The 23,692-nt window shown below is 45.1% G+C and overlaps 1 protein-coding gene across 2 annotated transcripts in view; it reads right to left on the bottom strand.

Moving 5' to 3' along the window:
* The window catches only part of kcnma1a (potassium large conductance calcium-activated channel, subfamily M, alpha member 1a), a 218,536-nt gene that overhangs the window by 60,998 nt on the left and 133,846 nt on the right, over positions 1–23,692 (bottom strand). The window contains exons 6-14 of one of the 2 annotated variants that reach the window (XM_063191344.1): positions 18,680–18,755; positions 16,341–16,416; positions 15,550–15,720; positions 12,707–12,798; positions 4,899–5,009; positions 4,471–4,576; positions 4,232–4,314; positions 2,806–2,875; positions 2,234–2,389 (exon numbers count right to left, since the gene is read on the bottom strand). In XM_063191344.1, the coding sequence (XP_063047414.1) occupies positions 2,234–2,389; positions 2,806–2,875; positions 4,232–4,314; positions 4,471–4,576; positions 4,899–5,009; positions 12,707–12,798; positions 15,550–15,720; positions 16,341–16,416; positions 18,680–18,755 (941 nt within the window). Of the gene's footprint in view, positions 1–2,233; positions 2,390–2,805; positions 2,876–2,937; positions 3,008–4,231; positions 4,315–4,470; positions 4,577–4,898; positions 5,010–12,706; positions 12,799–15,549; positions 15,721–16,340; positions 16,417–18,679; positions 18,756–23,692 lie in introns of both variants that reach the window. The other variant, XM_063191346.1, reaches the window with a different exon arrangement.

Below are 23,692 nucleotides of genomic sequence, written 5' to 3' on the forward strand. Positions count from 1 at the left end.
TTCGAATGAAGGGGAAGGGTTAGTTCAAATATAACATTTTGGGGCTTGCTGTGTTTGTTTAAAATTACAGAGTCGGCGGTGGTGGTGGTGGCACTGCGAGCAGGAGAGTAAATCACATCAGTGCCTAAGTGCCCACAGTGAAGTAGGGACAAGTTTCCTCGGTCAGCGTTTGGCTTTACAGGGGGAAGCCCTGATTGACTCAGGCCAAACAATGTCAGAGTCGTTCCACTCTCTTGGGTAAAATGCACATACTGAAACAAACACGTTACAAGCTCTCCAAAGTTCATCCACGAGTTCAGCAGTGCTGTTTCACAACGTGGGTTGGACGACCTTGGGGTGGCTAACCTGCTTGATTCTTTTTACAGTTGCTCGCTATGTCGACCACTCTGTTAGTCTGTTATTTTTTTTCTTCACTCCACTCCTGGGGTTTATTTCTCGAAACCATAGTTGCTAACTATGTGAGCTACTTTGTTGTTTGCAATGGAATTTCCCATTGACAACTACCCAAGTTACTAACTGGCTAACATCTATGGTTTCGAGAAATGCACCCCTGGTCTACTTCCTCCTCATCTTCCTTACTGACTTGTGGCTTGTCAGAGGCTGTCAGTGGACTGGTTGAGGTTTGGGCTTGTTTGTGCTGACCGGTGGTGCACAGAGGAGTGCTTTTTGTGGGACACATGCTTCTCTCTTCTGGTTCTGGAGATGCTGACTGTGGGATGGGAGTGCTGGAGGTGCCGGTGGTCTCTGCCCTGTTTTAAACTCTTTTTTTTACAAGACGAGTGATGTCCAGAGCAGATGGCTCTTGCATACCACATTGAAATGGCCATTATAAAGTTATCCGTCATTTTTACGACAAGAGAACCTTTTCCCTTCAAAAGGCCAAGCACTCCTCCTAAACCTTCAGTGCTTTGACTGGCTTCCAGAGAAGAAGAAGAAGAAGAAGAAGAAGAAGAAGAAGAAGAAGAAGAAGAAGAAGAAGAAGAAGAAGAAGAAGAAGAAGAAGAAGAAGAAGAAGAAGAAGAAGAAGAAGAAGAAGAAGAAGAAGAAGAAGAAGAAAAGCCTAGGCTCTATGCATGCATGCATGCCGGCGAAAGCCCTCCTTCGTAAGGCCACGGAAGACGTTTGTAAGTGCGGCTGGTGAATTCACCACACATCTCTGGTCAGGGCCTCCTGGATGAAGTGAGAGGCGTTCGTGACATCCATCCCTGAAAGCGTCAACTCCAATATCAAAGAGTGCCATTCTGATTGAATTGTTCTCGTAAATCTCGGAATAATTCTCTGTCAGCGAGACAGAACGTCTCTCTAAAGTTACAGCGGGAGTGATGGGCCTCGGTCTTGGCTAAAAATACTGCAGGGTGTGGGCGCTGCTTTACGACTGTGAATCAGACACGCGGTTCAAATTTCAGCCTTATATGAGAAGCGCTGAGGGGACGGTAAATTCTTCTGAGGGGAAAACCGCTAATTTATATCCTAGCTTCTATGGTGCCATTGCTTCATATAAATTACTTCATAATGGTGACAGAATCGTTGTGTTGCTCTCCCCGCATGGGTCCCAAATGAGACTGCAGGCAGAGAGATGATGATTTACTAGATAGCATAATGGCCAGCGTGATTAAAGAGCCCACGGAACGAACGGAGAGAGAGAGAGCGTGAGACTGCATCGACTGTCTGAGGCATCACCAGGCTCTCTCTCTCTCTCTCTCTCTCTCTCTCTCTCTCTCTCTCTCTCTCTCTCACTGTCTCTGTCTGTCTTTCGCTCTCTCTCTCTTTCTCTCTCTCTCCCACTCCCCATTCGCTCTCCTCTCTCTCTCTCTCTCTCTCTCTCTCTCTCTCTCTCTCTCTCTCTTGTCTATCTCTCTCCCACTCCCCATTCGCTCTCCTCTCTCTCTCTCTCTCTCTCTCTCTCTCTCTCTCTCTCTCTCTCTCTCTCTCTCTCTCTCTCTTGTCTATCTCTCTCCGTGCTGCTGCTGCTCAGGACCCAGAAACAGAGCTATGCCTTCCCCAGACTAGCAGGGACACGTGTGTGTATGCGATACTGATTGTGTGTGACTGTTGAAGCATGTGTATACGTGTGTGTGTGTGTGTGTGTGTGTGTGTGTGTGTGTGTGTGTGTGTGTGTGCGCGTGCGTGCGTACCTGCAGGCGTGCATGCCGGCGTGCGTGCCTGCGTACGTATATCCATGTGTGTGCATATAGGTCTGTGTAAATGTGAGGGAGGAGGCGGCTGACAGTACCTTGATGAATGACCTCATGGAGAAGAGGTTGGCGAGCATGGTGGACAGGCCCTGGGCCAAGCAGCTCTGAGCGATGAAGCCCGCCTTCAGCTCCGCCAGGCAGATTGCATCATCCCCCTCCTTCCAGTTCCAGCTTGGAATGTTTAGCAGATGGGCCTGAGAGTCACAGAGAGCACATGGGATAAAAAGGAGGAGGTGAGAAAGAAAGAAAGAAAGAAAGAAAGAAAGAAAGAAAGAAAGAAAGAGAGAGAGAGAGAGAGAGAGAGAGAGAGAGAGAGAGAGAGAGAGAGAGAGAGAGAGAGAGAGAGAGAGAGAGAGAGAGAGAGAGAGAGAGAGAGAAGGAAAGAGTGATTGTCTTCATCTGGTATGTTTAGCCAGGGTGGTGAAAGTAATGAACATCAAGCATCGCAGAAGTTTTTCATCTTTTGAGGTTCCAGTGCTTTGTACTGGAACTGTACTGCCGTGCACAATCCCAGCAGTTGAGCTGTGAAAGCCAAGTGATGGATGAAGGAAACATTGGTTTTAAAGTGCCGTCAGATAACTGATCCAGGAGTGACGTACAGTACTCTTACCTTGTTGTGATACTGCAACATTTGCGTGATGATTCGAATCTTTGGATCAAAGTTCTTGATCGAAATTACTCTAGAGGAAAATGAAAAACGCAAAACAAAATCATTCGTCAAAAGGCTCGGCTGTACTCTTACCTTGTTGTGATACTGCAAGATTGAAGTGATGATTCGAATCTTTGGATCGAAGTTCTTGATTGAAATGACTCTAGAATTTTTTTTTAAACAAAATGCAAAAGGAATGAAACAAAAACAAACATTAGGAGGGAATCATAAAGTAAGTGGTGTTCTGACGCCCGGCGAATCGGCCCTTATGTTGGGAGCAGTGGGGAAGCTTTTGTCGAAAGTCATCTCCCTTCACACTTCAGCCTGCCTGTCTTCTCGGGCCCTCGTAAAAAGAAGGTGTGGAATTTATTTGCATATGAAGCTGCTTTTTATGGCTCGTGAGAGAGAGCTCTGAGAGAGGGCAGCTGCACTGGAAGACTTTTTTCCAGCTGTGGCCCAAATGCTGCTGCTGCTGCTGCTGACGCCGCCATCTTGAAAGGGAGGGCTGGCGGCCGGGTGGATGTCTTCAAGACAGGGCTAACGGTCGGGGTGATTATACGCCGTGAACAGAATTAAAAAGACGTGCTTTCACACCACACGCAACTACTTTATTTAAATATATATGCGAAACTATAAAAAACTCTCAGAGCAAGCTCTAGTGGGGCCTCTTTTCATCAGTTGCCAGGTGAAATATGTGTGTGCGGTTAGTGGAGGCGTCATGGGCGAGACCTTGCCTCTCTCATTCACACCTCATTCTTACACCTGAGCGAGATGACAGAACTCTACTCCCTAACTCCCCACAGCCCCACATCTGGCAACACTCTTTTACTCTGGCCTACAGTATGGTACCGTACATCAGGGACCCACACAGTACCCAACACAAGCTCTGCTTCTCACCTCCTCGCATAAACAAAGATAAGAACCCTGGGGATTCTGTAGCACACTGCATAAAGCACCTGCGCCATACATGAGGACCCACATTTCGAGCTCAGCCAGGGTCATCTTCCAGTACTACCCCATTTATCTCTGTCCCCTGCTTTCTTGTCATATCTTCACTATCCTGTCATAATAAAGGCATAAAGTGTGCAGAGAAAACCTTGAAAAAGAGGCAAAACACACTGACCTCTTTTACATAACCTGACCCATGTTAAATAAAAACATACAAGACCTGCATGTGAACTTTGAACCAGTGTCCCCGCTAGGTTTTCTGTCTAATTACTCTGTATTTAACTGCGTCACAGTTGTTGGTTTGGTTAGAGGAAAATGACGATAGCCTGTTAGCTGTCATATGTAGCCTGTAACTGTCATGGGAGGGAAATTACCCGTGGTAAGCAAGCGTCTGGTTTCTGGGCAGGAAACTGTGCTAAATGACGCTTAACGAACATACCTCATGATGTTGGAGGCATCCTCAGCGTCTGGGTCAGGACAGTACTTGTTGGCGAGAATCAGGCAGGCATCGGCTGACTCGATCTGCACAGCAATGGGGACCGAGAAAGAAAGAGAAGAAGGGGGGAAACAGATGACATGAGGTAGGACGAAGCAGAGGCCAAAACGGAAACCTGCGGAGTGAAGAGGAGAGGAGAGGAGAGGAGCGGAGCTCAACAAAGAAACTCCTGGGTACTGTACCTTCACCCGAGCCAGGTCATGGGGGTTCAGGACAGATCCCTGGTAGAATTCCACCTGGGTAAAGTGGCGCTTGAATAAGGCTTCCAGCTCAAGATTAGGGGAAATACTAGCAAAGAGGTTGAGAGGGAGAAAAAGGACGATAATTCATGTTAAACGCTGAGGTAGGCTTGTCATGACCAAAAACAAAACAAAAAAACGACAAAGAAAGTCTTATTAATTATTTGAGACACTTGCAATTACTTGATCAAACAAACCAAGGCTAGGCCTTGGGAATGAACGACAAACTGTTAAAATGAACTCGTCCACATTTTCTTTTGGTTGGCTTTGTATATTTATTGCCTTTACTTCATGCATGAAAAATTGGAGAGGAAAATTCCACGCTATTCTTTTACGGCTTAAAAACGAGCAAGACAAAAGGATACACTTACTTATGGAGAAAAACAATTTCTACATTGACATCATCCCTGTCCTTGTGTAGGAAGTCTTTAAGGAAGTTGGAAACACTTTCGAGCGTGATATGACCGCAGACCACAATATGCCTGAAAAGGGGGAAAATCCAGCTTAAGATGGCAATATAAAATAAAACAAACATTGGCATGTCCCTAAAAAGAAAGCACAAATCATAATAACTCATAGAAACGTCAGAAGCTTTCTGGAGACAACAAAGGGGTCATAGCTGTTCTTTATTTCAAAACGCTGAACCCTTTTTCCACATCACATAATGTTTTACCTCATTCTTATAAAAGCACTTAGCTCAGGCAATTCTGCTACGGTGCTTAGCTCTAAGCCAGGCAAGAGAGAGTCAAATATAATAAGACATATTTCTATTTGTTTGTCATCCGTTCTCAATCAGCAAAGGACTCCATCGGGCCAAGCCAAACCGCTTCCATGAAAGTGAGTGCGTGTTGACAACGACATGGACATCAGGCACAGCGCATAATAATCTCCAGCATTACTGAGAAATGTTTTTTGAAAATGTCCTCTGGTCTGTTGGGGCTTCCATCTCTGCTCTCGTGATTTTTTTCCCCAAGGCATTCTGACATCTTCCTGGAAAGATGCTACAATTTAATTACAGCCTGTGTGTCTTAGCGGAGTCGAGTGATTGCAGGGACAAGAGCTCAGATCAAATCGAATAGAAGACGTGGATGTGGGAATGGGGGGTGTGTGGCAGGACTTAACCCCCAGTAGGGTTCTTCGCATTGGGCTGGAGGACTTTAGAGGCTAGAAGTTGCGGTGTGAGGGAGGGCATGGAGTAGGAGCATACCCCAAAGGAAGACTCAGTCAGTCAGTCAGTCAAGTCATCCCAGAACAGGAGGCATCTGGTCACTTCTTCTGCAGCCACCTTCTAAGTCCTTTCAGGTGGCAGCCACGGCAGCGTGCTCGCTTGTTGCTTGCCTCTCAGTGAACACTATTTACTCTGGTCGTGACCTCCAGTCGGTATGTTAGTGTTCGTAAAGCTGAAGGCTGTCTGAACAACAAGCCTCAATATTCATAACACATCATTTTACTGTAAGAGGGTGGGAGAGGGAGGTGAAAGCTGGTGGAGGGAAGGGGGGAGTTTGGAGGTGGAGGGAGGGAGGGAGGGTCGTGTCAACATGAATTATAGTGATCCGGGGGGATGAAAGCCCTTTATTACCGTCCGGGCAGCTCGTAATGTTGCGGGCCAAAAGTGCCAATTAAAAATGTCAAAGAGGATGTCACAGCTTAAAACAAGAAAACTCTTGGCGAAAAAAAAACAAAACAAAAAAAAAACCCACGCCAACGCCAACATGTGAAACGGATCCAGACACAAGTAAGCAAAGCAAAAAAGCAAGAAAGTGAGTGAGTGAGTGAGTGAGAGAGAGAGGGAGCGCTCACGGCCTGCCAAACCCCTCATGGCTGTGCTTCTCATGGGGGATCAAGCAGTACAGTAATACTCAGAGCCCATTAAAAGGCATTGTTTTACCCCAACTCCAGGCCCGCCAGTCCATACATACAGTAATAATCATAATGCGTTCTTAGCTAAGCGTCGGCGGCCTAGCCAGAGGGCCATTAACAGTTGTCAGTCAGGCTCTGAGAGCGGCGCACGGGCCTGTTTGTCCCACACGCTGACTCCATAGCAGAGCACAGCAGAGCTGCGGTCAGCCCTCTCAGTGGTAATCAATCTAAATCTGTCCAAACTGCCTCCACCTTCTCCTTCCTTTTCTTCTCCTCCTCCCTTCTTTCTCTTGTTCTTCTCCTTCTTCCAGAACCCAGTGTTCTGTTCTAATCCTGGCCCCCCACAGGGCAAGGGAAGAAAGAAAACCAAGACAGAAAGGGAGAGATGGACGCATTTTTGTTTTTGGCTTCTTAGGAAATCCTAAGCACAGCAGTGTGTTTGTTATTTGTCAGGTGTGTGGGGAAGTGTTTTGTGACACAGCACACAAAAGGGCCAATGTTGTTTTCCAACGTGTTTTTGCCCCACTGCCTGCCAAGCCGGGTGGTGGGCCGGTTTGTTAGCTGGAGGCGGAGGGAGGGGGGGGAATCTGGGATAAACATGCTGCACCACACAGCCATGTCTGGATGCTATTGAACATAATGATCTTCGCAGATCTCTACTAACCCCCCCCAACAACACAACCAACCACCCCCCAACCACCTCTGCCCCTCCAGTCCTTTAGTATTTAATGAGCAGCGGTAATTGCATGCTTGGCCATCTTTAAGATCGAGGGAGGGAGGGAGGCAGGGAGGTCTGTACATATGTGTGTGTCTGAACAGTATGTATGTGCACACACCCCTCTCATCCAGTTTGATGGCTTACTAAAGAAGGCAATGGTGGCTGGCAGCAGAGGCATGTCCTTTTGATGAGAGCCACATTATTCATGTTTTCCCTCATTTCCAACATGTCTTCTTGAGACGTTCCACTGAAATGTGGGGAGGGGGGAGTGGCGGTGGGATGAAGGGATGTATACAGTACGGAAAGGCGCGGGGGGGGGGTGGATTTGAATGACATGACTTTCGGTTTCTTTCTTCTGCTTTGTGTGCAGTACAGTAGGGTGACTTAGTGGTTTGGGTGGGGGTCATGAGCTGGTGAGTATGCGGTCCACCTCCCGCCCTCCCCCCTCTTCCCAACACAGACATCTTGTCTCCCTGTGAGGATGAGCAGGCCACCGAGCGTGACGGAGGCTACTGACAGAGGTTTTCGCCGCCGCGCTGACAACATCGCAACGTTTACCGCACCGAGGAGGCAACTCAGCAAAACCACACGAGGGATCCGCTGAAAAACGACGCTAATGACGGGTAATAATGAACGATGAAATGCGGTCTAATCCGTTGCAGCCCAAGCTGAGGTCGGCCCTACATTTATCTGATGTGTAGTTTTATTTCATTGTCAGAACATGACTTTATATTAGAGCGGCAGTGTTTATTTGACCAATATCAGTCCTTGCAGGAACCTTGGTTTACTTATCGCTATGTTACACTGAAGCACAAATCACAATCAAACACGCCCGATCTTCATACACCTACAACTTTTCCACTGTCATTTCGAAACACAGAAACTATTTTTACTTTAACAAATCTCGGAGACGTAAGTCAAACTGACTAAAACAAAGTTCCCTCATATTTTTTCCCGTTTTTTTTCTCTTCAGTTCCACAATGGAACAGATACTGTAAGTCATTCGTCAGATGACTTGTGAGTACATGAACTGACATAACGATAAGAACAGTGAGAAGCACAAAGTGGAGAGTACATTTTGGGTCAAAAAAACAAAACACAAAACGCAATGAACACACATTACTGTGGGTAAGAAAAGAAAAAAAATGAGCACACATCCAAAGTGCACGGGCATCAACACAGCAAGGAAAAAAAAGGCACGACAGCGCTTGTTCAGGCATGCACTCTCAGGCAGGCAAACAAACAATGTCTTTGTAAATGTGTAAATAGGAAACATCACTGACAGAAGAAGAAGAAGAAGAAGAAGAAAAAACAAAAGAAAAAGAAGAGACAAAAGCAAGAAAAAAAGCTCGAACATCAGCACCGGCAGCTACACCAAGGATATACTGCTCTGATCCTTATTCTAAGAATCAACCATCCTCAGGCAAACTAGAAAAAGCCTCCGCAGTCAGTCCCCCTTGCCCTCGCTACAAACAAGGGCACTTCACTTTTAAAGGTTTTAAAGAGTTCTTTTAAAGAGTGCCTTTGAACAAACAAACACACAAAAAAAACATTATTTTGCCCAATTATTATAGATCCACCCACATGCTGGGGATGTTGGTTTAGTGTTTTGTTTTTTATTATTTGTAAAAACAATGTTAAATACTAGCATGTTGATATCAGATGAGATTTAATATCCTGATGACAATTTTCTAAGGGTGCAGGAAGAAAAATGCCACAGCATTATAACTAAAGAGTGATGATGGTATGTTTATAATGCTTTTAAGTGTAGTTTAGGAAATAACCAAAGAGAGAAGCACACTGACATCTACATTGTTTGTTGAGTTGTGTATGGTATATCATCTGTTCAGTCTGTGTTGACATCATGTGAGGGGGAAGAAATGAAGTGCTTCTAATGACTATGTATTCCCCATAATAGTCAACAGTATTCTCTTATGTGTTAAATGAAAACAGGGTGTAGCTGCAGGAGGGGGGGGTGGGGGGTGGGATTGGGGGTGACACCATCAGTGTATTATCAAAAATCAAGTTCCTTGACTGTGTGTGGTAAACTTATAGGGTAATTTACATCTACAGTAGCCTATATCTACAATAACCGGTGTGTCTATTAGTGTGAGCCATTAATAATGGGAAGGGGCGCTCTAGGTGCATGGAACCTCTTCAGTTTGTTGTTACCAGAATGACAATGACCAAATCGTCCTCTCTTAAAAAAGACTGTAGGTACTGTCCCAGACTTGTAGTGGAGTATTTCTATGGCAGTAACAGGTTTTCAACAAACAGTAAGGCGTTCCAACATTGGAACGGTGCACATTATAATGTTTTAAGACCAAAGGACCTTAAAAGTCCTCTGACCTCGCCATGTTCCCTTCTCGGGAGCAAAGGGAACGAGAGGGCCAGCCGTGTTAGAGGCTGTCTGTCACCGTGTGCTGGCACTGTAGTCCGTGCTGCCCTGGGTTACTGATGCACGCCAGATCAGGGCCAAGCGTGTGATTAGTGCCGGGTTCTCCCCGTTGCACATTCAGCACACCATGGCAGCCCCTCTCCCCAGGGCATCTCTGTGGAGCGCCAGGGAGCCAGGCAGCTGTGGCAAGCATGGAAGTGCATGAGCTCAGGGTTCACGCTGGGTTTATAAGGTGTCACTCTTGCAGTCAGTCAGGCAGGCAGTCTGTCAGTCAGTCAGTAAGTCAGGCAGGCCTACAGGCACGCAGGCAGGCAGGCTATGTGCCGCAGAAGGGCCTTAATGGAAAGTGCAGCCACAGTCTCTGCTGCTAACAGCTATGATACACGCTAGACGGAGGGTCTGCCTGGCCTTTTATGATGGGACATCAATGAAAGCCAGCTCGACTGCTGTCACAGGGCCTGGATGGATCAGAGAGGCCGGATGACTGGCTGGCTGACTGGCTGGGATGGTGGGGTGGCTGGCATGCAAGAGCATACCGAGACGGCAGGTCGTGGTCACAGAGCCAGAGTCTCGTGGTGAGAGACACTTCTGGCACTGACCCGAAGACAGCCAGGAGGACTGTCTCCTAAAAACCTTTAGTCATTCAGTGCTATCCTTAATCAAACACAGAGGAGAGACGGACAGGGAGGATATTACGACTATATCAAATCAAGCAGATTAGAGAGGGGAGCATGACATGCCTGTCTCTAAGGCTTTCCATGTGATATACAGGCCAGGTGGACAAATGGACACTGATGGAGATTATCAATTAATATCAAAATTGTATTAGTGCAAGGAGTTTTTGGTCTGCTACACACTGATTTATTTCCGATAATAAACATGTTAGACTGCTATAACAAAATACAGCTTTAACAACCTATTAAAGCTTGCAAAATCGTCAGCTGTTCCTGTCTAACTGCAATTTTTCACATGTTGATCAATGTATATCAGAATATGTTCAATGCAAGGTCGAGGTGGGTTATTTACCCACAACAACCACCAGTGTCTTTTTCACAATTACAAATGGTGTTAATGAAGAGATAATTACACTGTACTCGGCCACACATTATTTATATGTGTGTGTCATGATTTATCCATTCTTTACAGTGCGTACATATTTAAATAATAATGCAAAAGCATTTGGTGCCACTCTCTCTGCTTTGGTGAGTTTCCCCCTAATTGCTACCACATGCATGTATGGCTAGGAAGAGAGCAGGGGAAAGTCAGGGGAAGAAAGGGGAAGCGAGAGAGAGAGAGAGAGAGAGAGAGAGAGAGAGAGAGAGAGAGAGAGAGAGAGGGAGAAGGAGAGAGTCAGTGGTTTTGACAAGCCCTTCTCTCAACACCAGACTGCAAATCCAAACGGGGGGTTTCCAGCCAAACATAACATTTCATCAATCTTGTTCCACTGACAGGAAAACGGCATCAGACAAAGAACTTTCTAATGGCTTTTTCTCGGCAGGATATTTGCCCTCAAACTAAGATGATGAAAGCTAGATGTGAGAAAGGGGGGCCTGTTTCATATGAGAGAGAGGAGAGCACCGCGAAAGAAGGAGGAGAGGAGTCAGAGACAAGAGAGAGACAGAGAGAGAGAGGAGAGAGCAAGAGAGAGAGAGAGAGAGAGAGAGAGAGAGAGAGAGCAAGAGGGAGACAGGCTGAGCCAGAGAGAGGGATGAAAAAAAGAGATATCTTTTTGTCCTGCCTCTGCGTCTCCACCGTAAACGAGGGGAGACATCGGTGTGCTGATGACAGGGCCGAGTTTGAGCCAGAAACGGAGTATGCGTTTCAGCAGATGGCTACATACACATTCAAAAAGGGGGGGATCGAAGCACGGGAGAGAATGGGGGTCGGGGTATGGTTGATAGAAGGGAGGTGGGGAGCGGGTGGGGTCAACTTTCTGAGAGACAAATCAAAGAAGCACTATAACTAAACAAACGAGGAAAGGGGGGTGGGTGGGGGGTACGGTATGAAAGAGTCATCAGGCGGGCAAAAAGCAAGCCAAGTGCAATCGAAAGCCTCGGATGAGGGAGCCGCGAGGCGTCCAGGCATTCTCTCAGGGTGTGTGTGTGCTGACTGAAGATCAGGGCCAGATTCATGTCAGACATACAGTGAGGATGAGGCGATGAGCAGAGCAAGAGTAGGGGGCGAGAGGGCGGGTGGTGTGGTGTGGTGGTGGTGCGAGCGGTGAAAGACGGTCACCAGCGAGCGACGACGCTTTTCCCCCGACGCATGCCGAGCGCACGGAAAAGCCAGCGAGAGCAAAGCTCAAGCCACCAGCGTGAAAACACATGCAAGAATGATGCAAACATAGAAACAAACACAAATAAAAACAACAAAAAGACTAAAGAGACTACAAAACAAAACTCAAAAAAGTTACAATGAAGAAGAAAATAAGAGACAAAGTGATACCCTATGTTAAAAATGGGGGAAATACACACAATACATTTTGTAGCATAATGTTTAGCTGTTATTCAAATCACAGAATGTACTTCTCTAGGCAGTTAATAGGGTTTTCATGACTAGTTATCGCCAAAAGACTGAAGCTGTTCGCTAAACAACTGCTGAATTTAGTATTGGTTATGGGGTGGGGGCAAGTTCTTTCAAATAGAAGACTAAGTTCATATACTAGGCTATCAGAAAATAGAATGCACAATACATCAGCAGATCTAGTAGTCATGAAAGCTCTAGCATGTGGAATGAACTAAAAAGCAGCAGAGAGGATGTGTTAAAGAAAAGAAGCCACAGACACACAGAGCAAAGGGCATATGGACATGTGCCTCTCATGGCCAAGGTCTCCAGTCACTGTGTGACAGTTTTGGTTCATTTCGGTTTCATTTCTTTTTTTCCCCCTCATTTATCATTTTGGTTCTTTTCTTTCAGCTAGTCAGGTTCTTTCTGTTAGCATAGTCTAACAATTAGCACTTTAGAGGGGAGGACTAAAGTAGAATTGTCACACAACCACACCTTAAGCTGGATTTTGACTTACTTTCTGCCTCGTGTTGAGTTATAACCCCCTCCGTATTTCTTCCGATTAAGGATGAGAGCAGCAATTTCTGGCACGTAGCGAGCAAACATGGCCTACATGCATGAAAACAGAGAAACAAAGAGGCATGCAGAGAGGGGTCTACTGTGGCCAAATGCAGCAGAGCCTCCGAAGGAATACTTACTTTCTCCCATTAACCGCACTATAGGAACCACCATATTTCTTGCGGTTTCCTATTAACTCTATGATTTCAGGGACGTAGCTGGCAAACATGGCCTAAGGAGAAGATAGGAGACAGAAGCAGAGACTAAAAAACGATAAAAACGCCAGATACGGGTGTTGTCATGTTGTGGGGGGAGGACGTTAAATCCATAAGAGTCCAGAGAGAGAGAATGAGAGATCTGAGGAACAAAAAAGCTTGAGTTGAGAAAAGTGGGTGTGTAAGTTAAAATGGTTTGAGAGAGTAGGTGCCAGTGGAGAAACAAATTAAAAAAGGTGAGGAGAATGGCCGTCAGAAAACTCAAGACTGATAGTGACATCTCTCCAGCAGTGTATGAGTATATCAAAAGGACTCCAGCGACCCCCTTTGGAGTTTCAGATTATTTGATTCAGAGGGGAAAAATAATCATATTGTTTTACCTCAGAAAAAGCTCCATACCATTAGGTTGCAATGGTTACCAAAAAAACTGAGGAAAGCAAAATAAAAAAAGTCACTCCACTGACCACTTGTCGCACCAGTGATCACGTCGTTGAAGAGGACTCGGGTGGGAAAAAGCCCTATGTGCCATGTTTTGTCCAACAAACACTAACCATGTGCCAGGTTGATTTGAATAGTTCGCCCTGACGATCCGCAGCTGCAAAACCCATTAAGACTCATTATGGCTGGGAAATGAGCTGGATGCGTTTTGCAAAGCTTTAGCCGCAGCCTGTAACGTAGTTTGGGCCCTGACGTGTCGACAAGCCCTGCCTCACCTCTTTCTGCCTGCGCCTATGAGAGCCCAACTCTTCTCTCCCGCTCGCCGCCCCTCGAACCCGCTACTCCGCTCTTGCTCTACAAGGCTCGGCCTGCCGTGCCACAGTCCTGTGAGAAACGAGTGCGTCTGGTCTTTCCTGTGTTTCAGCACCTCCGCGCCTAATCATGAGTGATGATGTTAGCCCGATCTGAGTCCGCGGCCGCGTCCGCTTCAAGTGTTTCCATGCTGAAGTCATTAATCGGTGCCTTTCTGATAGAAAGCAGACAATGTGAGAGCTGAGCTTTAAAAACTAAAGGCTTCCAGGCTTCCAATGCTCATCCAAACATAAAAAGGAGAGGAAAAATATATAATAAATGGCCATGGAAAAGCCTTATGACACATTAAAGAGCTGGAGGTCATTGCCTCCTGTGATATGGTCTGAATTAATGCACGGTGATCTAGAATTACTGCTTTTAAAAAGTCAGAGAGCTAAGTCAGAGAAAAGTAAAAAACCCTGCCATGAAGTCCCTCTGCTTCTGCACTTAAACATCAGGTGATTTCACCGATTAGCTGATCTACCTGCCAGATAAGATCTGCACTCATTAGGACCGAGTAGTTGAGAATGTAGTTGGATAGAATATGTGCGGCCTGGCCGTGGGACAATGGTTGTGATTATTCTTTACTATGGGACATGAGCTGGGATCTCCATTTATGTGTATTTTGCACTGCATTTGACCAGCGTTGTACCTACTCTGCTATGCTATTTTGAAGTCTAGAATAGATTATCTTGATTTTCGACTAAGCTGAGCTAAGATATAAGGCACAGTGCTGAACTAAGCTATATTGCATGGTGTGCTCGCCGTTGCTGTAGGCAACTGTATTTCACCTTGTTGTACAGTACTGTCCTATCGTATGTAATCAACGCAATGCTAACAGGTGCTGAGATAAGCTACAGTATGTTGTATGGCACAAACTAAGACTAAAGACATAAATAGACGAAGTGCGACATGAGCGAGTCCAGCAACGGAAGTAATTGACTTTGAATAGAGTCGCGTGACAAAAGCGTTTCTGACGACTAGAGGAGATTTGTGCGACTAGAGCAACAGCTTGTAGTTGAACTCCAGGCAATGTTATTGGCAAATTAGCTATGATGTGTTACAGGCAAATTAGCTATGATGTGGTTTGGCGACAGCCGGCACAACCAATGGGAATGTTGGAATGCTTGCATTCTGCTTTTAACGCACATACTGTTGCTTCAATCGCTCGTATCGCTCTTGCTACACAGCCTAGCAATTCTCTGTTGCTTGATCTTGTCACGGCCGGTGTATTCGCCCGGTAAGTCCCGCTGTGCAGTGCTATTACAATATGATGAATGCTATAATCACTAGATGGTGCTGTGATAAATACTAGATAATGAACGATTCTTAATTTCCTTAAGGATGAATAAAATTACTCTACTCTACTCTACCGTACTAGATATTTGAAAGGCTGCGGACGCTGTGGTATCGTTCAGGCCGTCCTATGGCACATCCTCCTGCCACTGTGTTTGTTGGAATATTGGGGAGGGGGAACAGGAAGGTGAAGGGGGGTCCCCTGAAACCGCAGACTGCTTTAAGAGAACAGCGACAACATTATCAAGACTGTCATACAGACATCATAATATCTATTTACAACTATTACATAATTACTAGATTATCAAAGGAGGTATTTAAAGAGGAACAGGATATAAGGGATCGTGTGATACTATTTACTATCAAATACATCTTTTTAAAAATAGTAACAGAATAAAGGAATGGAATGAGAGAAGGGAAACGTGGCATTACAGTGGAGTGCAAACACCGAGAGACAAGTGGAGAAACCACACAGCGAGACTAGCAAGAATACAACGGGTCAAATGGCAAAATGTGATGGGTCAATTTTTTAAAACAGTATACACTACTGGAGAAAATGCATCTATACACACTTACGTGAGTGTAAACAAGAGATAAGTGGTATGAGAAGACAGGGGAGAGAGGGGGTGGTGTGATTTGGAGGAGCAAACAAGGGGAAGGTCAAAAAAGACTTCTTTTTTTACCAAACCACCCAGGATGAAGAAGACCATGAAAAGGCGCCCAAGGGTTGTTTTTGCATAGACGTCCCCGTAGCCCACAGTGGACATGGTGACCATGAGTAAGTAGACACATTCCCAATACGACAGTGACTGGGAATTCTGGAAGTTTTCCCAAGGATCCCCTGAGTTTTCCACCTAAAACAGCAACAACAACAAAAAAACAACAAAAACAAAAACAAGATTCTGAACGTGGTCCCCGCTTTTTTTTTACAGACATTTCAAAAAGGCATCCTCTGGAGCCATCTACAGATTCATTTGAAGCATTACCACCATCAGTGTGTCTGTACCATGAGAAAATGATTCATATGCACAGCAGAGAAATAGTGTGCAATCACAGGCAATACTGCCACCTATTGAGCTTCAGAGGATCTGGCATACATGTACAGTACATTAAAATCAATCACATAAGAACTGAGTTGGCAGTACATTTTGACACTAAATAAATATTATCTTTACAAAGACATAAAGCTGAAATTATCAAAAATGCTGAATGTTGCAGTAATGTCTAGTGTGTGTGTGTGTGTGTGTGTGTGTGTGTGTGTGTGTGTGTGTGTGTGTGTGTGTGTGTGTGTGTGTGTGTGTGTGTGTGTGTGTGTGTGCGCGTGCTTGCGTGCGTGCATATGCGTGCATGTCTGTGCATATGTACATATGCACATATGCATGTGTAGTAGACGCATGCAAGCTTACTGTACTTTATGAGTGCGTGTGTGCACGCGATGAGGGGGCACGGCTGGCCAGTGTGTTTCTTCACTTACCAAATGGATGAATCCAGCAGCTGTGAGCCATGTGCTTATGAAGATGGAACACAGGTTGACCAGCTTGATGGAATTGCTGTGGAGGAGGAAGAAGAAGAAGAAGAAGAAGAAGAAGAAGAAGAAGAAGAAGAAGAAGAAGAAGAAGAAGAAGAAGAAGAAGAAGAAGAAGAAGAAGAAGAAGAAGAAGAAGAAGAAGAAGAAGAAGAAGAAGAAGAAGAAGAAGAAGAAGGTTTACCAGAGTTTACCATACCACACTGACACAAAGATAAGTCATCTCTCTCCTGCGCATGAACCAGAGAGAAGACCTGCTTCTCTTGCCGGACCGACGGCTGGACGAACATCCACACATGGCTAATGTCACTAACACCACCAACCCACCAACCAGCAGGCCTGGGGTGCTTTTCACAAAAGCGTAGTTGCTAACTACGGTAGCTACTTTGTTGGTTGCAATGCAATTTCCCATTGACAACTACCGAAGTTGCTAACTGCTAACAACTACACTTTCCAGAAATGCACCCCTGCCCTGCTTTGCTCTACACATTGTACCAACTTTCAAAGGAGTCACGTCAGAAGCACTCGTTAAATATGTTATGACGTTGGGGTGTAAATAATATTGCTGCTGGATGTCGAGAGGAACAAACAGTTTTGCGGTTTGTCTACCCACTTGGGGGCCCTTGGCAAAATATAGAAATGGGGCCCTCTTCAATTAGTTTTGCTGGAATTAATCATGGCGGGGGCTGACTGTTGGAGGCCCCTAGAGTGGACAGTTTTGGTCGGGCCCTGGGCAATTGCCTAGTCTGCTTATTGGCAAAAAAAGGCTCTGGGAACAAAGAACAAAATGCTGGCTCTGAATGACACAACACAATTACAATAGGACAAAAAAGCAACTTAAACTTACAGTACTACTAAAGGGCAATTATTCAGTAGCACAATGCACTTTGGTACTGAATCATTGTACTTTAGTAGTACTATAAGTTTAAGTTGGGTTTTTTGTCCTTTTGTCAACCTGTCTTTTTGTCCAAGAGGGAGGGTGGGTGTTGTGTTTGTCTATTGTGTTTCTGTCTATTGTAATGTCTTTATTATTGTATCAGATGCACTGAAAATGGCACAGAATAATTTTCCAAAAGGACAATAAACAATCGATCTATCTAACACAACACACTGCAAGAGGCAACACTCCCCGTACTGTAAAACAATACGCCTCTCATCCCCACATGTCCCCCAAACACAACACAGCACGCCTCCAGTCATGGGCAGCCAGTGGAGGCCAAGCCCAGTTCCTCTGACAGCTCACCTAGTGCAGCGGCCTTCAACACTAGACTACATTACACTGCACAGCACAGCACAGCACAGCACAGCGCAGCACAGCGCAGCACAGCGCAGCACAGCACAGCACAGCACAGCACAGCACAGCACAGCACAGCACAGCACAGCACAGCACAGCGCTGCAGAGAGCCAGTGGTGCGGATTATCAGGACAGGGGGTGTGGGGAGAATAAAAACATTTTGCGGAGCTGTAAGCTGCTCCTGACATCTGGGCCGAAAAAAAAACACAAGCCGGGATACTGAGTAGTCTAGCGAGAGGGGGAGAGAGAGTGAGGAAGCGAGAGAGAGAGAGAGAGAGAGAGAGAGAGAGAGAGAGAGAGGGAGGAGAAGGGGAGAGAGAAGGAGAGGAGAGATAGGGGGAGGGTGGGGGTGGTGGAGAGATGCACATCGACAGACTGACTAAGAATCTCTCTCTCGACTTCTGGGGGCTGGGGAGGCAAGCGCGTCATGCGGAACAGCGTCCATGTCAGGACACACAGAGACACAAGGCGCTGGGGCCAACAGCGGAGGCTGATGTTTCGCAACGCTTCATCGGGAGGGGACATGATACCATAATGGAGTCTTCCATGTTTGGCCGCGGCACGTAATCCCCACGGGGGGAACACACTCAGCGTGCACTCTGACCCCAATCATATGAACAGCAGATAACACTGCCGGCTCCATCTCTGGGCCACAATCAAAACAAAGATGTACACAGTACGTACAAGAAAGGCAGTGCTAATTCAACACTATGTTGAGAGTATATTCAAATGTAGTGTTAAAATCAACTCTTAGACTGTTGGATTAACACTACGAAGCCACACATGCTCCAAACAGTGTTGAATTCAACTCGCTACGACTCTCATTCAAAGAGATGAATTAACACTAAATCAATTAATACTGTTTTTTTAAACTGTGTACTGTACATTTCAGGCTGTTGTGAACTTACATTATTTGGGTTGAGGTTTACACACAGTATGTTTATCAACATAATGTTACCTATGCAATTTCGACTTGAAAAATGAAGGCACTTACCTTGTTTTTAAGATATTCAAAAACTGTAAAATTTCTGAGAACTGGATCAGTCTCAAGGCTCTGAGAAATCTCAAACCTGCAAGTACAAAACACAACAGGGGGCAGAAGCCAATCAGACCTGGGAATAACAATACAGCAAGCCTACTGTATATATTTAAGTACAACATGATTAAAACAGGAATCAATTCAAAGACAGTGTCTGACACATTATACAAACACAGAACCTACCCTGTGTGTCAGAACTTTAAATTCCCATGAGCAATCTATTATGTAATGACTCAATTCAGTGTGTAAATGTTATTCAAGGTTAGAACGAGAGCAAGAAACAGACGTGTGTGTTTCCAAGTCATAACAACAGTAGTGAATACATGTACGAATGAAGGAGTTCATTCCAAAAAAGGTTGATAAAGGTAAAATGAATAGCCATATTGGAGTGAGGGTGGGTGTAAGGAGGTCTTGGGGAAGAGTAGCATCAGCATCTGCTCAGGCTGTACTGTCTCAACTTCAGATGATTCAGTTTGTATCACAATAATACACTGTAGATCTACAATTCGATTCACCCCACGATTTTTGAAATGCATCTTCTTAAATTAATTATTATTAGTATGCTTGTTATTCGACAGTTTATTCAACTTATTCTATTTTCTCATTCTACGAAGGATATCTTTGCCCAGAATGCTTCGAGATAGAGAGTCCGTTCCAATGGCAAAACGTTCGGATTGGTCCGTAGTTTAAGCGGTGTATTTCTTTTAGGGTTACCTCGAACTCTCTAGCGCCACCAACAGGAAAACGGTAACTTTTGAACCATAAGTCCAATTTTCTTGGCATCCCTGGAATCCTTGGACCAAGACGAATTCAACGCCAGGACAGTTTTCAAGCCATTTTGAATTTTGTAAAAATCAATAAAATTGGCGCCCCGCCCACAATTGTTGGTGAATTGTCCCAAAATCCCAACCACGTGATCTTCAGACTGTGATACATCCACCCTGAAAGTTACGGAACGATTGATCGAACCATCTTCGAACAGGAGCCAATCGAAGTTGGCAGCAAACAGGAACGCCAAACAGGAAGTGAGCTCATATCTTGGCAACGCCTAGTTGTATCACAACAAAAATGGATACACATTATCTTCACTATAGCCAGAGGGTACATATCGATTTTCGTCCAAATCTGTTCTGTGAGGAAATGCAATCTAGTTATTATTATTATTATTATTTTAGATTTGCCAACATTATAAAATAAAATGATGAATAAAACCATGATAGTGTATAGGTAGAATAGGTTGCAAGAGGCTTGGAGGCATTATAACATCATATCATGTGGTTGTTTTCTGAACTGAAGGGCACCAGAACTTTGAATGGGCATATCATGAAACTGCCTCCTTGCATTACGATACAGTATTGTGATTCTGTGTATCGCGATTTCTCGATTCGATACAATATCGTTACAGCCTTGACACATACTACTCTGATCTAAAGTTTAGTGTGGTGCCACATCCTTAGCGAAAGTGTGGAACCAACGGTTGGCGTTCAAACGTGTTCAAACTTTTTGACTGCGTGTAACAAGCCAGCACAGCTGCGTCTTTGCCGTGCTTAACCCTCCACAACAACTCGTGCACAGACTCAAACAGAAAAACCCTGATGCACAAAAATAAAGCATTGTGATTTGAGGACGGATCTTTTGGTTGATCTCCTATGGTGTGGTGCTAGACCAAGTCGTCAGGGGAAATTATTTGTATGTTACTCTAGAGTATTAGGCTTGTGGAAGAGTTGAGCAGTGAGGAGAAAGCTAAAGGCTCAGACAGAGTGTCAGAGGAGGCACCATCTCTCACTCAGTCAGTTGCACTCCGATTCCCTCATGCATGAGCAGATTACAGAACAATAAATAGCACACCTGCCTCTCCCCTCAGCAGTTACGCAACACAAATTAAATAGCTCTGATACACATTCTACATTCACACACACACACACACACACACACACACACACACACACACACACACACACACACACACACACACACACACACACACACACACACACACACACACACACGCACACACGCACACACGCACACACGCACACACGCACACACGCACACACACACACACACGCACGCACGCACGCACGCACGCACGAACACACACACACACACACACACGTACACAAACTCACACACATTCACATGGACACACACTCATATACTACGTGCAGCACACACACAGCAAGTGAAGCGGATTAACAGAAAGACACCTGATTCTGCCTCACTAGATTCATTTCTATCTCATACCATTGTTTTCCTTCAATCAAATACTGACCTTATCACGCCTCTGGATATGTAAAAAAAACCTCCAAAGAACTACATCACCATAACTTGTTTGATGGTTGCATTTACATTTCAACAAGCTGTTCTTTTCTCTGCAATTACAAGTAAGTGCATCAGTACATCAGCTCTGTCAATTTGGCTACCCTTTATTTTATGGTATTCTTTTTGCATTGTATTGTACAACATACTTGTACTTACACTGTACATTCAGTAGTAAAACCCTAACCCTAAACACAAGGTGCAGTACAAGTACATAGTGTTCCATGCTGTTCCATACTCTGTTAATCTGCACCTCTTCATTGACGCAACAGGGACCTGGACATACAGTAAGTAACCGTAAATTTAAACAATAACATTAGACAAAAAAATACTGCTTCTAAAATTAGCCCTCCATCCAGGGCTCCATCCGTACCCTCAACCCATACACAGAAAACATTTGCAGTGTTAATTATACACCAAGAGCAGGACCAACTAGAAGAGTTCTACATTTGACTTTTTAAGTGTTGAATTAACACTGCAAGATATACCAGGTAAAAGACAAAAAAAATACTGTCTCTAAAGTTGGCCCTCGCGCATAGCCAAAGCCTCATCACCCCCGCCCTTACTCCTCAGAGCCACAGAGGAATCGTAGTGTTACTTCAACACTTCAAGGGCAGGACCAACTGGAAGAGAGTTACTTTTTAAATTTAGAATTAAAACTGCAAAACTGTTCTGTACAGTTGGTCCACGAGAATACCAAAAGCCTCACCACCCTAGCCCCTTACCCCAGCCACAGAGGAACCGCAAAGCGGCGTAGAGGGTGCAGAGCAGACCGTCTGCCTCCCTGCGCTGGTGTGGCCGTATGCGGTGGCCATTGACGTACAGCTGTCCCCCCGACTTCTTCCGCCTCTGGGTTTCCTCCTGCACATCCAGGGTCAGGCTACGGCGGGGACGCCGGCATAAGATGTTGCCCGAAATCATGGCTCACTCAGAACATAAATACCAAACCAGGTACTGTACAGCCTTGTTCCGTTGCAGGGTATCAGAGCTATCCGAGTTGATCACTCTGTACCTGAAGAACGCGTCACTTAACAACCTCAAAGCTCGTCCAAAGTCCTCCAGCTGCTTGCAAATTTATTTTTCGACAACCATGACTGGAAAATGAATGTTTGTCTTCATAGATGATGCATGGTTAACCAATTCTAAAAAAAACGAAATTAAAAGGTCTCTGAGGGTCAACAGAAAAATATGTTGATTCAATATAAAGTCTACTGTTGCGGTCAGGCTGCTGCAGGAGGTGAGTGGGCATTGAGAGTGAGAGTCACCTGTCATGAGCACATCTGATCTAGCCCACAACTGCCGTGCCTGGCATCAGCGCTCTCCCTCCCTCCCTCCCTCCCAAATGTGTTTAATCTGGAGAGCCCATGCCAGCGCTTTGCCACCCCTCCACCCCACCCCACCCCACCCCACCCTCGTCCCTTGTTCCTCGTCCCTTGTCCCTCGCCACGTCTGGCGTTGGAACATCATGTGGAACCACAGCGCACCAATGGTGATGCGCCACTTTCCTGAGGTGAAGCCGCTTTCAGGGCACCGGAGCACTTGGGGATTTATTTAGGCGGAAAGGGCCAAATGTGAGAGCCCGAAATGAGACAGACAGACAGGGAGGAACAACAATAATCCCACATTAATCAGCCAGGGCCGGGCTGCAGACTCTGGTATTCAGCGTACCCAGCTTTTCTGGGAGAAAACAGGAGCTGAGCTGACAGAGGGCAGATTGGGCAGGATAATCATGTTACATTACTATTCGAGTAAAAGGTATTATTTAACAACAGGACATTCATTCGGTTGCCAGATGTTTTTTTATAAGGACACACAGTCATTCTATCGAAGAATTGAATAACAAACATACTGTAACTTTGCATTTGCGATCCTATGAAGGATCATGAAATGACACAAATGATACAGGTCGGTGCGGGGAGTGACTGGCCAGTGCTACAGTATCTTCCTTCATTCCCATTGGCCGATATGTTCTAATCATTGCTCAGCTCCCCTCAAAATGGTGTAGAATGACATGTCAATTGATTTTGAGTGTAAATTTACAAATAGGTACAAGTTCTGGCAAAAGGAAAAGGATAACGAGCGCTCAAAGTCTTTTCTCCAACAACCACGCCCTGACGAAGGCCAGACGGCTGAAACCGGTCACCGTTTTTAAGTTTGTTTACCCCAATGTAAAGTAAAGGGTTTTTATTTTAGTTTTTTGGAAGGAGAGTGCTTTGGATTCAGTCATCTTTCTATGAAGGTAGTTCTGTTTCTAAGCTGTCCCCACACTAAACCCATTCTAAAACTTAAGCTGTCAGTTAAAACAATGTTTTGGCCATGTTGATTTGGATCAAATTGTTCAAAACTGGAATGCCACTGAAAATGTACGTTACAAAAAAAATCTGGTTCGTTAACAGTTCTTTGAAAAAGTTTGGAAAACCTGCATGTTTGCAAATACTCTCTCTGTGCATTGTTTTTTTTTCAGAAGCATGTAGTACTGTTCAATATGTATAGGACATAAAATATTACACTGGTGACAAAAAGCCATCATAACCTTCATCATTTTACAGAAAGATTAAACCCTTGATTATTGCAGTTCTTCAATTCTAGTGAGTTATTGGATGACTTTTGTCTTTACTCTTTAAAGACACTTCAGTCAAAATCAATATG

Source organism: Engraulis encrasicolus, chromosome 24 (genome assembly GCF_034702125.1).
Source record: "Engraulis encrasicolus isolate BLACKSEA-1 chromosome 24, IST_EnEncr_1.0, whole genome shotgun sequence".
In the NCBI taxonomy this organism is placed as follows: Eukaryota; Metazoa; Chordata; class Actinopteri; order Clupeiformes; family Engraulidae; genus Engraulis; species Engraulis encrasicolus.